This window comes from Lynx canadensis, chromosome C1, assembly GCF_007474595.2.
Source record: "Lynx canadensis isolate LIC74 chromosome C1, mLynCan4.pri.v2, whole genome shotgun sequence".
In the NCBI taxonomy this organism is placed as follows: domain Eukaryota; kingdom Metazoa; phylum Chordata; class Mammalia; order Carnivora; family Felidae; genus Lynx; species Lynx canadensis.
The window spans coordinates 27729134-27745709 of NC_044310.1; the positions used below are offsets into that span (position 1 = coordinate 27729134).

At 55.9% G+C, this 16576-nt stretch overlaps 1 protein-coding gene across 5 annotated transcripts; it reads right to left on the minus strand.

The window, feature by feature from the left end:
* Window positions 1–41: 41 nt before the first annotated feature.
* CSF3R (colony stimulating factor 3 receptor) lies at window positions 42–13997 on the minus strand. 5 transcript variants are annotated; one of them, XM_030327826.1, is made up of 18 exons: window positions 13864–13997; window positions 12735–12789; window positions 10812–10895; window positions 8796–8864; window positions 8403–8699; window positions 7355–7478; window positions 7018–7205; window positions 6014–6183; window positions 5746–5899; window positions 5574–5653; window positions 4940–5147; window positions 3777–3965; window positions 3294–3395; window positions 2521–2667; window positions 2266–2406; window positions 1936–2029; window positions 1614–1692; window positions 42–1186 (listed from the first exon to the last, which is right to left on the minus strand). In XM_030327826.1, exons 3-18 carry the CDS (start codon window positions 10873–10875, stop codon window positions 707–709), a joined length of 2586 nt encoding a protein of 861 aa, XP_030183686.1. In that variant the 5' UTR covers window positions 10876–10895; window positions 12735–12789; window positions 13864–13997; the 3' UTR covers window positions 42–706. The 5 variants fall into 5 exon arrangements, with proteins under 5 accessions (XP_030183686.1, XP_030183687.1, XP_030183685.1 ...); XM_030327827.1 differs by having other exon boundaries at window positions 1614–1695; window positions 8796–8825; window positions 13864–13996; XM_030327825.1 differs by having other exon boundaries at window positions 1614–1695; window positions 13864–13996.
* Window positions 13998–16576: the final 2579 nt, after the last annotated feature.

Genomic DNA, 16576 nt, shown 5'->3' on the forward strand with positions numbered 1-16576 from the left:
CACACATTCCACTGACTGACCCAGCCAGGCAGCCCAGGAGATTTTGTTTTTAATTATATTTTTCCAACAGGGATTGGTCTTTTCTGAAGTGTATTCCCCCTATCCCATAGCATTTTGTGACCCCTCACCCCCACCCTCACAAGATAACTCTGGCCACTGTGCCCTAATGGCCAGTTTTCAAGTCTTCACCACTAGCATGGGAGCCCTCTGAGGGTGGACTGAGCCAAATCATTTTTGAATCCCTGCTGCCAGCACAGGACCTAAATGCTACATGTGGGCTGGTGGAATTAATGAGCGAGGGAAAGAATACACAAACGAACAGTTCTGATAAGTACCCCCATCACTGCTAGGGCCCTGAAAAGAAAAAGAACAGAGACTCAGGCACACTCAAGAGTTTCTCGAAACCAAAACAAACCAAACCTTGAACCGGTTTAAGAGACTAAAATTACAGGAATTAAACACAGAAGGCTAGTGGGCAGGGTTGGATGAAGCATTCTCTGGCCACTAAAGTGAGAGGCAGGGTCAGCCCATGGGGTCTGGGAGGTGGAGGAAGGATGCTGGGGACCAGAGATAGGGAGATACTGGTAGTCTTCCTGCCCTTCTGGGACGAGATGATTTTTTCATGATGGGTTTACTGATATTCTCCTCTCCTCTGGATGGCCCAGGCCTTTCAAGAGGCAGGCCTGGGCGGGGGTCCCAGGAAGCGCTAGATGCCCCCCAGCCCCTCCACCCCATGGACCTGGAGCCCTTGCAGGAGGGGGAAGTCAAGCAGTGGCCCAAAGACACAATCATCCTCCTGGTTTGGGACGAGGGGCTCTGGGGTCCTCAGGGGGCTGTTCTGGAACCAGAGGTTCTCATAAAACTTGGGGCTGGGAGTAAGGCCCCCTAGGAGGGGCTGAGTAGAGTCACAGCGGAGGTAGTGCCCTGGACCTGGGCCTGTGGGGCTGCCCAGCACCTGCCCATAAAAGACCTGGTCATTGGTGCTAGACGGGGGCTGGGGCTGGGTGGAAGGTGTTCTTGGGTCCCCCTGGAGCACATAGGCCTGGACCAGGGTGGGGAGGCCACAGGTCCCTGAGTTGTCGTTGGACTCCCAGGGCCCCGGCTTCTTCTCTTCTTCCTCCAGTACTGTGATCTTGGTGATGGGTGGCATGCCGGGGTCCCGAAGGCTGGGCAGCTGGAAGGCCTCCTGGACACAAGGACGTGGGGGGACGTGGGGTGAGGGCATGATTTATCTCGTAGTCATCCCAGCCACTGTGCCTTCCTGCGGTGGGCCAGTTGTGGGGATATTCCTGCTGCTCTCTGCTGGAGCCCAAAGGGTGACACTTGCAAAGCACCTCATACATTCCTGACGCGTGCTATGGGCTTCAGACTTAGCTCGGTGCATGTCCCCAATGATTCTGTGTGAGATTCACCTCAATTCACAGTGAGATGGCTGAGGCTTTGAAATGGGTAGAGCTGGGATGCAAACTCGGATCTGCTCTACTCCAGAGGGAGGGCACCTTGCTAGGAAGTGATGGGAAGGCCTGAGGACTCATCCTTGGGGGAGGTTCCTTTCACTTTGAGCCTGGGCCAGCGCCCCCGGCCCCATTTCCCTCTCCCATGGGGGTTCTTACCTCAACCATGATGGTGGGCACCCAGGAGCCCAGGCTGCTGTGGGCTGGGTCTGGGACACTTGGCCAGAGGGGATTCTTCCTGCTGGAGAAGAAGGCAGGTGAAGGCTGGGTCAGGCATGCCCCCTCCCATCTTGCCATCCTTTCTCCCACCCGCTCTAGCAGTTGAAGGCTCCCTAGTACAGAGAGAAGGTGGTGCAGGGCTGGACCCAGGCATGGGCCCTGAGGCCTGGGAAGGCAAGGAGGGACCTGGACAGTCCCGCTCCAGCCTGCAGTTCCCTGTGGGCGGGGGTAGCTAGGTGTTAGGAGTCTTGAGAGGACTCACCTGGGTCTGCAGCAGAACCGGGAAGCCCCACAGAGACAGATGAGCAGGACCAGGAGGCCAAAGAGGCCCAGGAGGATATGCAGCTCAGACTCCTCTGGGGTGAGGGGAAAGCCAGAAGAGATTAGAGTGCATGCAAGTGGGGCTGGGCCTCTTCCCTCAGACTGGGCTCTGAGGGCAGGAATGGGCCTCCTCCCTCAGCCTGGGCTTCATGGGTTGGGCTCAGTCTCCTCCCTCAGACTAGCAGATCCAGGCAGGGCCTCAAAATGAGAGATCCGTTGGGTGATGAACCTTCCCAACAGCCTTGGCTGGCCAGCCCCCTGCTCTCCTTACCTAGGGCCAAAGTCATCAGGGTAAGGCTTGTACTATTGGTGGCCCCGGCCTTGCTGGAAGCCATGAGGCGTACGTGGTACAAGCTGGCAGGTTCCAGGCCGTGGAGGACCAAGCCATGGGAGGAGGCATTCAGGGTGGTGACTGGGAGTAGAAGAGAATGGTCAGCCTGGGCCCAGATGCCAAGGCTCCCTCCAAGGCTGCTGGGCGTCCCCTCCCAGGCCTTCTGGGACTGTGAGGTACTGAGCAGAGACTCACAGAAGGACTGGTCCTGAGCGTTGGTCCAGAAGATGGTGTAGTGGGTCAGGGGGCTCTTCCCCAGCTCAGGGGCCTGGGGCTCCCACTCCAGCTGGGCCCAGGTCTTGCCGATGTGCTTTAGATGCAGCTCTGGGGTGTGGGAGGGGGCTGCCAGGAGAGAGAGAGGTGCAGGGGCTGACGGGGAGCAGGGAAGAGTGGAGAGCCTAGCTGGACATCTTGTGGCTCCCCAGAGCCCAGAACTGAGCCACACTATGGCGGGGAGTGGGAGAAGAGAGTCCAAGGGGACCCATGCCCAAGCCTCATGTTGCCAGCACCTTTGACTGAATTCCACAGACTGCTAATAAGTGGCTAAGTCAGGATTTGCACTTGGTTCTCTGACTCCAAAGCCTTGCCTCCTGATTTCTGCCAGGCTTGATTTTGTTGGGCTCACTATCTGATTTCTGCCACTCGCTCTCTGACTTTATGGCGGGCCTTCTGTCTAATTTCTGCCACACAGGACACTTGATTTCTTTCAGGGAAACTGGTTGATTTTTGCCAGACTCGCTTCGTGAATTCTGCCCAACTCACTCCCCAGTTTCTGTCACCCCACCACCTGACTTCTGTCCGGCTGCAGGGGTCCACTGTAAGCCCGGGGTCATCTTAGGGTTGGGAGAGGGTCTCCTGTGGGTCAGAGGTGGGGGAGGAAGGAAATGTTCCCTCATAGTCCTGATTGTGGGGCCCCAGGCAGGCGTTGAGAGGGGAGGATTCTGGGAGGAGCCTGGTGGCTGACGCACCCATCTCTTGGGAGTAGGCATAGATGTGCTGGGAGGGTCCCACGGTGTCCTGGTATAGAGGGGTCACGGTGATCTCGTAGAGCTGAAAGGGCCTGATGTTCTCTGTGGAGAGAAAATGGGGCAGGCCCCCTGGTGAGGGGCTAACCTCTGCAGATGATCAGGAGCTAACCTCAGACCTCCAGTGGGGAATAACCCAGGCCTTGTGCTGCAGGGCTAGCCTCGTCTATCTCTTCTTCAGATCATTTGATGGACGTAAGGGCAGAAAAGGAGGAGAGCTAGGAAGGTGGCAGGGCAGGGCTGTGAAAAGGGAGGATCTGGCTAGACTGGGGGAAGAACTTCCTGATTCTGGGGGTATGAGACGAGACTAAGGAGTCAAGAAAGACTGGGGAGTCTGCTTCTTCTGTAGGGGGGTTCAGCCCGCCCCTTGCTTTCTGCCTGACAAACACTGCCTCCTTGCCTCCCAGGTCCCCAGGCCTGCCTCACCCTGCAGCAGGGTCCCGGAAATGTTCCCGTTGTGTTCCATCTTCCAGGTCATATTGCTGCTGCTGGGGCTGGGGGGACCCAGGCCCCAGGCAATCACATAGCCCCGAGGCCGAGGGCTGGGGGGCTCCCAGCCCACCCAGAGGCTGTGGGGATCTCGAGCTGTGGTGTGGAGCCTGGCCAGGGGCGGGCCTGGAGACAGGGTAGGAGGTGAGAGAGCAAAAGCAAGAAGAATGCGGGTCCCAGAGCCAGAAGCCTGGGTTCAAATCCTGGCTTTGTTACTTACAAGCCGGGTGGCCTTGAGTAAGTCAACATCAGGACCTCAGTTTGCTCCTCTGTAAGGGTCCTGGCGCAGATCAAATGAGATGATGCCTAGAACGAGCCTGGCACAGTGCGTCGTGCCGAGGAGTGTCTGACAAGGATCAGTGCTAACGCTGTGTAGTTCATGGTCTGTGCGGCTATGGGCCTTGGTATGTATGAATTTACTGAGTCCGCTAAGAGTCGTAGGAGGGAGGCGCTACCCTGGCCCCAATTTATCAAGGAGAAAACTGAGACAGGTTACGTAATTTGCCTAAGGTCATGCGGCTCGTAAGTTGGAGTACGAGCTCTTGTTATCGCTGGTGTCACCTTGTGAGGACCCATGTTCAGGGGAACCTGGGGGTGGTGGTGGCCGATCCACTGAGAATGAGCAATTAACTCAGGGACCGTGTTCCAGCCGGAAAAATGTAGGGCTTTCTTCCTATCTTCTTTGGCAGAATGGACTGTGTGTGTGTGCGTGTGTGTGCGCAGGCACGCACGTGCATACACGCACACGCGAATGCGTGTCTATGAGCGTCTGCACTTGTGAGCATGTGAGTGAATGTGAGCCTGTGTGGTACCACCACCAGCTTAACTTGGTTCCGGCTGATGATAACGAGAGTAGCTAACACATACTGAGCGGGAACGTGGTGCCAGGCACATGTCTTAATGGATGTGACCTTCACAACAGGGCTTTGAGGTAGGCACTGGATTGTCCCCCTTTGCTAGGTGAGTAAACCGAGGCCAGGGGTCACTTGCCTGGGTCATACTGTTAGCAAGTGACGGGACTAGTTGTGAACCCAGGCAGTCTAGCCTCTGAACGTTACGTGCTCACCCACTACACTCTACTAGCCGCCAGCGCCCTTTACCTCTGCTCTCCAGGAAGACCACTGGGGTGGGATGAGAGGTCCCCGCTGTGTTATAGGCCACAAGGACCACCTCCCGGGCTTCCGAGGGCAAGTGGAAGGTGCAGCTTAGCTCCGTGGTGTTGCAGAGGGCTGGGACTGCCCCAGTCTGGCCTGGTGGTCTGACCAGGTACCCTTGGATCTGCCCGCTGTATTTGTCCAAGGGCACTGGCTGCGGTGGACACAGGAAGAAGAGGATAAGGGGTGGGGGCGCAAAGCTCATCTTGAGTGGGGAACGGCTTCTAGATGGGGTGGGTGGGTCATAGGAACTGAGCCCCCACAGGCTGGGAGCCAACCTTCCTCCCTCCCTTCCTTCTTCCCTGTTCCCCATGCCAGGTCCTAGGAGGGAGGAAAGGAAGGAGCAGGTTGGCACTTAACCATTCCCTGAGCTGACTCTTTGCCATAGGTGAGTCCTACATTGTAGTCTCTCCAGAAGGGTGCTACCCAGCTTCCTAGGTGCATGCAAAGTGCATGCAAATCACATACAAATGCATCCAAACCTCCCAGAACTGTTGGAGTCCTGAGCCCCAGCCCACAGGGATCTGTCTGGGTTGGGAGAAGTCTCAGGGGTGGAGGGATGGCCTTCAGAAGGGGTCACCTTCCAGAACAGCTGCACATCCACAGTCCTGGGGTCCAGCTGCCTCTGCCGCCACCATGTGTCCAATCTGACGATGGGGGCTGGGGACGGAGCAGGAAGAGGGGCTCAGGGAGGGCCCTGAAGGCTGGACTTTGTCCTGATGGCTGCTCCTGGCCCCTCCCCACCCACTTACCCCGTTGTGCGGTGGTCAGTATCAGGCTAGGGCTCCAGTTGCTCCACTGGCCAGGCAGAGGCCAGCGGACGCAGCGCATTTGCAGGGTGTAGGCTGTGGACGGGAGGAGCCCACAGAGCTCATACTGGAGGGTCTCAGGGAGCAGGGGGCCCACCTGGTGGGATGGCCGTGGCTCTGAGCCTGGATCCTTGTGCCCTTCAGGCCCAGCTCAGCCACCCTCCCCTCAGCCACCCCCACTCCAGGCTCTTGAGGTTGCCTTCCACCTCACCAGGGCCCAGCTGGCTTCTCCGAGCTGTGGCTGGTGGCGCAGCTCGCATTTCTGTTCTATGTAGAGGCTCGGCTTCCATAGCTCCCAGCGCAACAGCAGGCAGCCTGGCTGGGGTGGGGCCACCTCAGGGCTGGGGGCCAGGGCCCACAGTGTGGGGGGCTCCAGCTTCACTGTAAGGAGGAGGGGTTGTCAGAAACCTTCCCTGCCCCATCCTATAGGGCTCTGCCTTATTCCTGCTTCTCTCTTTGCCTGTTGTTCCGTTTTCTGCCCTGGGGTCTCCACCCCTGGGGTCTCTGTCAGCCTGCTTCTTTTTTTCTCCGTCTCTCTGTGTCTCTTCATCTCCATGTCATCATGTTTCTGGAGGTCTGTCTGTATATATGTGTCTGTCTCTCCCTAGGTCTCTGTCTCATCCTTCTGCCCCAGGGCCTTTGCACTCGTCATTCCCTCTGCCTGGAGATCTTACCCTTCAGATATCCAGCAGCCTGCTCCCTCATTTCCTTCAAGGATCTTCTCAAATGTCACCTTCTTAGTGAGGCCACACCTGACCACCTTACTGAAAGAGCAATTGTTCCCCCCCCCCCCGGCTTTCCCCACCTCTCCCTCTGTGTTAACTCCCTCCTCATACTCTGGTTGCCTGACATTCTATTTTATTTATTTTGCCCACTAGAACGTAACATTCCAAGGGCAGGACTTCTGATATTTCGTTCAGGTCTCCAGCACCTAGAACAACGCCTGCCTAGCGTGCCGTGGGCACTTCAAGAAGCTTGCTGAAAGAACGTGTCTCCCTGCCTCGGTGTTTCTCCCACGTCTGTGTGTCTGTGTCTCCGTCCGTAGCTCTGTCCCCATCTGCATTCCACTTCGTCTCCGTCTCTCTCATCTGCCTCTATCTCTAGGCCATCCGGGATCTCCTTGTCTGTCACTGGGTCTGGGAGTCCCTCTCTGTGCCTCTGTGGATCTGCCCGTTGTGGGGGCCTTTCCCCTCCCCCACACCCGGCGTCACCCACCGACATCCATGGGAACGAGGCACAGCTGTGGCGACTTTCCAGTCCCTAGTGCGTTCTCTGCCTGCACCCAGATGCCCATGTGCCGGTACAACTGCAGGTATTTGCGTGGGATAGAGCAGTGGGTGTCTCCGTCCTTAGGCACACAGTCAAGGATGGAGTCCTCTTGGGTCTGGCAGTTGTCCCGGCTCCTGCCAATAGGCCAGGCTTGGGTGTCTAGCAGAAGAAGAAAGCGAGGCTCCCTTCTCCCTCCCGTGTTTGCCTCTGGCTCCCCCAGCCCCACTCCCGCCCATGCCCCACCCCAGGACCCAGAGGAACGCGGCCAGAGACCCCTCCTTACTTGAAGCTCTTCAGGGTGAAGTTGGTGGGCAGGTGGTTGTGGGGTCCTGGCTCCCACTGACAGATGAGGCTGTTAGTTGTGAGGTTCATGAGGCAGGACAGGTTGTGGGGCGCGGCGGGAGGGTCTGCACGAAGGGTGGGGAGAGTGAGGGCTTGGAGTAGGGCCACTCGGAAAGCTCTGACTGGAATCAGTTATTTTCGTTTCCTTGCTCGGGGTTGTTCCCTCTGGGGTCACCTTGTCTACTCGCTCGCCTCCTTCGGGGTGACCCTGGAGGGGCATCGCTGGGGCAAGTCAAATTATAGGCATGTACAGGGCAGGCATCACAGAGCCTCCGACCCCTTCAGCTCGGCCCCCTTTGACCGTGACAGTGTAGGTCTGGGTTTTCATCCTGGGTTTGCCATTTATTAGCCATTGTGATCTTCATGTCATTTAGCCGCTCTGTGCCTCAGTTTCTTCATCTGTAAAACGGGTCGATGGTGATATGCCTACCCCCTGGGTAGGGCTGAGTGACTCACTATGTACAAAGCGCTCAGGGCAATGTCTGGCACATGGCAGGTGCTGTGTAAGTGTTTGCTCTACTCCTAGTGACTCTTAACAAGGAAACCTGGTCTTAGTTCTTTCCTCATGCACTGGCTTGGCATCGTCTCCTTGCTTCTCAGTTTGAGCAGAGGGCTGAGACTGAGTTGCAGAGAAACTGAGAGCAGGCCCAGATGGTAAAGTGTGTCCTCCCTCGGCCCACCCTCCAGTGGCTGGGTAGTTGGGCTTATGTGGCAGCCATATGGAGTAGTGGTTACTACACTCACTTCAGAGCCACGCCGGCTGATATACATCTCGGCCACATCCTTATTCGCCTGTGCCCCTCACCAAACGAGCCTCAGTTTCCTCATCTGCAAAATGGGGCTAAAGAGCACTCCTCGCTGGTAGGGAAGGTTATCTGATACCATGCCCATAATGTGCTTACTGAGCAAGTGCTCGGTGAATCCTAGCTCTTATTCGTGTTGGCAGGAGGGCACGGAGGCGGAGTGGGTAGACGGCCGCAGGGACTTACGGCCTGCCCACAGCTCAGCCTGGTCCAGGATCTGCACGCTGTTGCCCCAGCGCAGGCAGCAGGAGAGAAGGTCCCGCGGGCGGTTGAGCGGGGGCAGCGTGATGGTGGATTCCTGGCTTCCATCTGCCAGACGCTGCTGCCTCTCTCCGAGCTGAAGCTGTGTTCCCAACTTCCACAGAATCTGTGACTCCGGGCCCAGGTGGCTGCAGTTGGGGCTGATGGTGCAGGAGGCTGTGATGGAGTCCCCCAGGCGGACAGTGGAGGTTGGGAGGCTGATGTGCCCGCATTCCTCCAGGCCTGGGGTGGGAGAGAACGGGCCATGAGTCACCCCTGTGCCTGGCAGAGCTGGGCCAAAAAGCTAAGTCTTTGGACTCCTAGACTCAGGGCCCTTACCTTCTTGCCTCCCCGCCAAAGTTATGGGGGCTGGAAAGGGGAGAATGTCTATGGGGACGGTGAGGGGCTCTCAGGGGCAAAAGAGAGAGAGAGAGAGAGAGAGAGAATGATGTGTTGATCAATGCTTATCAACTGACTGTACAAGAAAGCCACATCCTGACTTGTAGTATGGGCTGCTTTCCCTGGTGTAAATATGTCCCACCAAGACTGATTTTCCAGCCACCCGTGTGACATCACTGAATGTGAACTTGGGAGGAAACGTGCGCCCTTAGGTCTCGCAAGCCAGCTCCAGCACACCGCAGGACAGAGACAGGTCCCCCCTGCAGCACCCTCCCCAAAGGTGGTGAAAGCGGTGGTTGGAATGATAGGCAGCCCACAGCCCCAGCTCTCCGAATTCAGATCTGATTGTGTTACTGCCTCCGGATCACGGCGCTTCAGCACTGCAGCCGTGCGGTGGGTAAGAGCACGGATGTTGGAACCAGACCGCCTCGGTTCAGAGCCTGGTTCTATTGCCTATTCGTTGTGTGATCCTGGTATGTTACCGAGGCTTTCTGTGCCTCAATTTTCTCATCTGTAAAATGGGGATGAAAAATAGTCCCTACTTTCATGTTGCTGCAAGGATTAGATGTAATGACATGCCAGGCACCACCAATGTCTTTGCTGCCACGATCAGGATGAAAACCCAGGTCCTTCTCAGGGCCCTCCTGGCCTTGTCCATGCTACGCCTCCCAGTTCTAGCTCAGACCACCCCCTCTCGTCGGCAGTCACTCTGGCCTTCCTATTCCTTGCAAATGCCACGATCTGTCCAATCTCCAGATCCTTGTACCTGCTGTTCCTTTCTCAGGGGCTCTTTTTTTCCTCTCTCTCACCTGCTTAACATTTAGCGTCTTGGGGGAACCAGACCAGGCCCTGATCAACCAGACCAGGCCAAGTGCCCAGAACTTTCCTAAAGCTCTTTTCATCCTTGCTAATTACGGAGCCACGTGGTTAGTTGTTTGTCTGTCTCCCCAGAGATCAGGCCAGAAGTTCCGTGAGGCCAGAGACCTTGGCTGTTTGGCTCACGACTGTATTCCCAGAGCTTAGCACGGAGTAGGCTCTCAGTGAATATTTCTTGTCTAAACAAATAAGGCAGCGCTGCACTTTGCCCCCCCCCCCCCCCCCCAAATGCCTCCTCTCCTCTGTCATGTGTTCCTGGGCCTGTTTTGCCGATGAGGAGGCTGAGGCCCTAAGAGGAGAAGGGATTCTCCCAGGATCACGAAGCAAGTTCATGACTTTCAACGTGGGGCTCCCATCACTTCACAGACTCAGAATTTCAGACTGGAAGGGACCTCGCAAAACTGTGCACTCCAGAACTTCGCCAGGCACTGCATCCTTTTCAGCAGGGCTGAGGGCGGCCTGCTTTGTATGGCTTGCCAGCGAAGAGTGGGTTTTACATTTTTAAAGGGTGAAAACAGAACAGAAAACAGATAACAGCATGCAACAGAGACTGTATGTGGCCTCCATAGTCCTATCAAGCAGAGTACGCTGGGCCCTGCTGCGCAGCCTCCCTGTCAACCCTGGCCTCGGCTTGCATATCCCCAGAGATGGGAAGCTCTCTACCTCTCAAGATAGAGTTTCCATAGTTGGGGAGCTCTGCCTGGGCTTCCCGATTCCAGGATGAATCCTGCCTCCTTGTGGCTCCCACCCTGATCTCTTTGTTGCCCACGAAGCCTGCAGGGGACTCAGAGCTTCCTTCTGACAGCCTGGCAGAGATTTGCAGACAAGGCCTGGGTCACCCAGCCCTTTCCAGGCTGACCAGCCCAGGCCCGCTCACCATTCCTCATGGATGGTGGTTTGCCCGCAGAGGCCTGTGGGTGGGAGCCGGCTACCCCACATCTGTGGCCCAGCCTTGGTTCTCTGGGGACCCCAGGAGCAGTGTGGCAGTGCAGGGAAATGATTCCCGCCTCCACCCACTCTGTCTTTCTCGCTGTGACTCCTCTCCCTCCCCACGGCACCCCTATCCCCGGCCACACTCACTTCTGGGGAGCAGCAGGATAATCAGGGCAGCTCTGGTCAGGCTCCAGGTTCCCAGCTCCACCATAGTGCCAACTTGGTGCTCACCTGGAGGCAGAGGGGGATGGTGAAGGTCATGGGCTTCGGAGTAAGAGCTGAGCTTAACCCTTGCTCTGCCACAGTGTGGCTTTGGCCAGGTGACTTGACCTCTCTGAGCCTCAGTTTCTTTGTCTGCAAAATGGAGGTAACAACAGCCTATACTGCAAAGGGCTTTGGGAGGAAGACAAGAAATGGTGCAAGACGAGGGCTTCGCATAGTGCCTGGCACGTAGGAAATGACTGTGTGAGTGACTGCCACTGTTGTTATTATATTTGCCTTCCAGGAGACAGCGGGGACAGGAGCGTCAAGGAATAGCATTCTTCCCCCTTCCCTTTTATCTGAGCTGGGCTTGCACACAGGTAGTTTAATAGGAAGGATCCCAGGAACACTGAGGGGGTGGGGAGAATGATCACAGGTAAGGAGGGAAAGCCGACATGTGGAGGGAGGGTGGATGGGAACATTCATCTACTGACTTCTATCCCCCATCAGTCAAGGGCTGCTCTTTGGGGTGTTAACTTCCTGGCACGTCCAGGTTGCACACGCGTGAGCACTAGGCATGTTCTCCTGAGTGAGCCGTGCCAGAAAGGTCAGAGGCGCCCCTTGGCGGAAAGTGACAATTGCATGGAGTAGCTGAGGCAAGGGGCTGTCAGGTTACACCTGGGGGAGGCTGGCCTCTGTGGCGATGGTGGGAAAGGGAGGGCACGGGGGTCCATGCACCCCTGCTTCTGGGCATAGACCTCTGGAGGTTTTCTGGGGCCAGGTGCCCTGTGGTCCTGGCGACAGTGCCTGCCTGTTGGAAGCCTCCAGCTTCTGTTTCTGGAAGTATGCCAAAGGTATTCTGCCATGGCGGGCTTCTAGCCTAACCTTCCATTCTGCTCCCATTGGGGTCTTGGGGCCAGGCACCTGCTTCTTCAGCACTAATTGGCACCCTCGGTGGCAGGTCAGTGGGAATCACTGTCTAGCCCGCGTGTACATATAGGAACACATGCATGTAAGTGGTGTCCCAGCAGACCCCCTGTGCTCAGAAGGGGGAAAGCTTCTCTCCTTTTTTCTCTTCCTCCCAGGCAGGGGTATGAATAAGAACTTCCCAGACACCCAAGGCAGGGGCCTTACCCCAACCCCTGGGCTATTTGTATACGCTTCGGTATCAGGATGCCAAGGGACTGCTAGCCCGTAAGTCACTTTTTTGCCAATCAGGAAAAAAGCGCCCCTTCCTCTGGGCAGATGCAGGCTCACACTAAGACCTGGCAACTGAAGAATAGACTGGATTTCAGCTTCTACTTACTCCTTAGCTGGGCAGCTTTGTGCAGTGAGAAACCCGCACCACTGTTCAGAGCACCCCAGTCTACTAATCAGTGGTCGGCAGCTTTCTTACTACATTATACCAGTTTGATTAGCATCAACCCCCCTGCCTCCCTCCCCCCAAACACTTGTTGGGGAAGATTTAGCCTCCTGGGCCCAGATTTGGGGACACTGGTTTCCATTTCTTTGTGCTGTTGATCATACCCCAGCCCTGCTGCTCTAGCAAGGATCAGCATAAGGCCCAGCCTGTGCCCAGTGAGATACCACTTCATCCCTGTCCTCTGACTCCTGTCCAGAATGGGTAGCCAAACCCCACCCTGAGAGGCCGGGCATCCTCTGCCTGGGTTGCTGCTGAGTGTCGGCATGTCTGACATCAGTCTCTGGTCCCCCACTGCAGCCCTGGGTGACCCCTACCCCAGTTGAGAGTGTTGAGAGTGATCTGGGGCCTGTTGGAGCGTGGTCTCACTCTCTAGGGGCCGGTATGTAGACAAGTGGGGAGTCCGGCTCTGAGTTAGACCAGCCTCCAGCCCCGACTCCGCTACTTACCAGCTTTGTGGCCTTGGACAGGTTACTTCACCTTTCTGAACTTCAGCGTCCCCATCTGTGAAAGGGGGAGAACATCAGCACCCCGTTCTCAGGGCTGTAGTGAGGATGCACTGAGATGGTCTGTGATAAACGCGCTCAGCGCAGAGCCTGTGTAGAAGAAGCCCTCGGGGACCGTCGGTTGTTTTCACGTGCCATGAAGCGGGGCACTGCATCATGGAATCCAGAACCCTCCTGGCCTCCTCTCCCGCTTATAGGCTGTGTGGTCACAGCCCCCCAGGACCGCCACCTTGCTTTCATCCGTGTCACACGGCATGGCTTCAGAGCCCCATTTCTGGGTTCCCTACTTGTGGCTCCTTGGGACCCCAGTCTCGCCTTCTCTCCAGCCATCTGCCCGGTTCTCCCGCTCCGTTCCAGTCGAACCCGCTGCCTCCTGGAGGCACTGCTATCACCCACGTCTTCCTGCTCTCCTCTCCTTTCCCTGCACTCAGCCTTCTCCCCTGCTCTCCCTTCCCCAGCTCACACCCTCTCTCTCCTGTTGTGTTTACTCTCCTACATGGAGATTCTTTCTGGGGGGAAGGAATCTGGGACTGATTCTTTCTGAGAAAGAAAGAGCCCAGGAGATAAGGACGCTGACCCAGAGACCCCAGCACTCAAGGCTGAGAAGCAAGAGGTCCCCAAAATAATTTAAGATTCAAGAGGAAAATGTAAGAGAGGGGGGAAGGCACAGCAAGACTCTGAGTCAGACAGAGAGAGACCCGGAGCCCAGGCCAGGGAGGGGCTGGGGAGGAAGACAGAAACAGGGGAGACAGGGACGGGCTGAGACACAGGGTCCGAGACAGGGACGCGGAGAGGGATGGCGATTGTGTCCTTCCCCGAGCCCAACTTGATGTCCCCAAAGAAATATTCGGCTATTTATGACTTCCCCGATGCACACCCCCTACCCCCAAAGAGGAGGCAGCCCTGGTCAAAGACACTCAGTGTCCAGGGCTTCTGGTTCCCAGGGACCAATCCGAAAGGCAGGAGCCCTGGTCCCAGGCCTGCATACGGGCATTTGGCAGAGCTCGGGGGAGAGTGGACCTGGGACTCGTCAAGCCGGAGATGCAGCCCTCCTTGGGGATCCCCTACTCACGCTGGAGCCTGCAGCGGGCACCCGCCTGGAGGACCGCCCTGGAGAACCGTCTCTGCTCTCCTTTTGAGGGCAAGTTCCTGAAAACAGCCGCAGGCCGGCTTCTCTCCCCAGCCCTGTCGTTAATGGCTCAGTCTGTGACAGGCCCAGGAGCTGTGGATTGCAACACCTGCCCGGCCTCCTTCTCTCCCTTGCGCTTTCAGTCGCTGAGGCACAGGAAGGAGCCTGGGAGGGAAGCCGGTGGGGCCGGGCAGCCTTCCTGCCTCGGGGGTCTCAAAGGGGCCGGGGAATGTGGCAACGGTGTCCCTCTCCCCTGCCTCCGGATTTCCTGACCTCAAAGCTTTGAGGCTGGCCAGGGCCCAGGCTTCAACCCGCCTGGGGGCCATTCCCATGGTCCACTCCTGGGGGAACATCAGTCAGAGACAGACCCTGGCTCGAAGGCTCGCTCGGCTCTAAGCCTCTTTGGCTCTAGGCTTGGGGCTCTGATCCTCCCAGTACTCTAGGCGGCAGCTTCCAGGTGACAGGAAATTTTGTGACCCAGCACCTTACTCACAGTGCCCCTCTTTGCTACATTTTCCATCATGGACAGGCGATGGAGAAATGGGGATTCTGGGAACAAAATAAGGGGATGAGCTGGTGAGGCTCAGCCTTCATATGCTCACTTGAAATTGGTTTACTCATCGGGGCGCCTGGGTGGCTCAGTCGGTCCGACTCTTCATTTCGGCTAAAGTCATGATCTCACGGTTTGTGAGTTCGAGTCCCACATTGGGCTCTGTGCTCACAGTGCAGAGCCTGCTTGGGATTCTATCTCCCTCTCTCTCTGCCCCTCCCATGCTCTCTCTCTCTCTCTCTCAATAAATAAAATAAAAAAAAAAAGCTTAAAAAAAAAAAAAGAAATTGGTTTACTCGCAAGGATTCTGCTACCCTGAACATTTTTTGATTGAGTGAAGTAGACTGCATTTAGCGTCTTCCATTGTCTGTATCCATGATTCCCCCGAAACTGTTTACAAATAATTTTCTGTGCATTTTTCCGAGGAGGGCTCAGACTGTTCATAGTTTGTTGGATTTATGACCCAATAAGATTAGGTGCCAACTGACTAGGAGAGTGTCCCTAACATATGATCCTTTTTAGAAAAAAGTGGGCTTCTGAGTCTGGGGTGAGGGACAGACCTGGGCTGCAGTCGAGGCTCCAGATGGAAATACCCAACTGTCTGTGGCAACCTCCCCAAGATGTCCCATAGGCCCCACATGCTCAGCAAATCCTATGGACTGTTCTTTCAAAATATAACCAGAATCCCAGGTAGATGGATATTCCCTATACAGTTCAGCTTGGCTCTGTGTGTCAATATATTCATGATAAAAAGTTGGAAAATATAAATATCACTTAAACCAATACCAGTCAGGACAAACTACCCTTCTCTCCTACTTAGATCCTTCCAATAGTCCCCTTCTTGGTCCCCTATTTCCATTTATCCTTGTCCCCCACCAACCTATTGTACCTTCAGGAACCAGTGTGATACTGACCAAAAAAAGTTGGTTCATGTCAGCCTCTGTCTCAAACCCCCAATGGCCCCCATGTCACTCAGAGTCAAAGTCCAGGTTCTTTCGATGATCTACAAGGCCTCACCCAACCCGGGGGGGGGGGGCCCATTCCTTCCCTGGCTCCTGTCCTATTCTTTCCCTTACTGCTCTGCTCCAGCTACTCTCTTTTTCTTGAACTTGTTAGGCTCCCTCCTGCCTCAGGGCCTTTGCACCTGCTATTTCTTTGCTTGGATTCTTTCCCCCCAAATAATGACAGGAGTCACTTCCTCCCCTTCTTCAGGTCTTTGCTTAGATATCACCTCATTGAGACCTTCTCTGACCACCCTTTTAAAAAATTGACCCCCCTCATTTCCTATCTCTCTTTTCTTCCATATCCCTTTTCACTGTCATTGGCTTTCTCCACCCCCCACCAGAATGGAAGCTCCACGAGGGCAAGGGTTTTAGTCTCTTTTGTTCAAACCTTTTTCTCCACTGTCTTCAACACTGCCTGCTATCTAGTGAGCCCTCAACATATTTTTGTTGAATGAATGACTGAATGGATGAATCTTCCCCCCACTTTGCCAAACCTGTCCCCAATCCTCACGTGCTTCATTTTGGTAGAGTATATCACCATTCCCACTCCTCCCAAGTCACCCACCCCAGGGGCCTAGGAATCCTTCCTCACACCTGCTTCTCCACACTCCCACATCCAACCAGTCCTTGATGAAGGAGAACGGGCCTTCGGTTCATCATTCAGAAAACATGCTCCCAGACCAGGTGCGGGGGTACAATGGTGACTAAAAGCAGCTTTCATTCCTGCCTTTATGGAGCTCTTGGGCTTGTCCACAGCTCTGAAATTCATCTCCTGACCCTGCCTTTGTCAGGTCTCCCCACCCCTCACCTGGGCATGCCCCAGCCTCCCCGCGGGCCCCCTGTTCTGGGCTCTCTCACTCCACCCTTTGTCAGCACCTGGCAGAGTGAGCGTTCCTACACGCAGGCACGGGTGACCATGCCAGTCCCCTTTCTTCAGAGGCCCTATGACGCACCCCAATTCCTTAACGGGACAATCAAGGTACCCCACCAGCTGGCCCCACCTCCCTCTCCTGCCTTATCTGCCTCCACTTCCCCAGACACATTTTTTCCGGCTGTAGTCGTGCAGGATTTGCTTACATCTTCCTGCCTGCCCCGGGCTCTG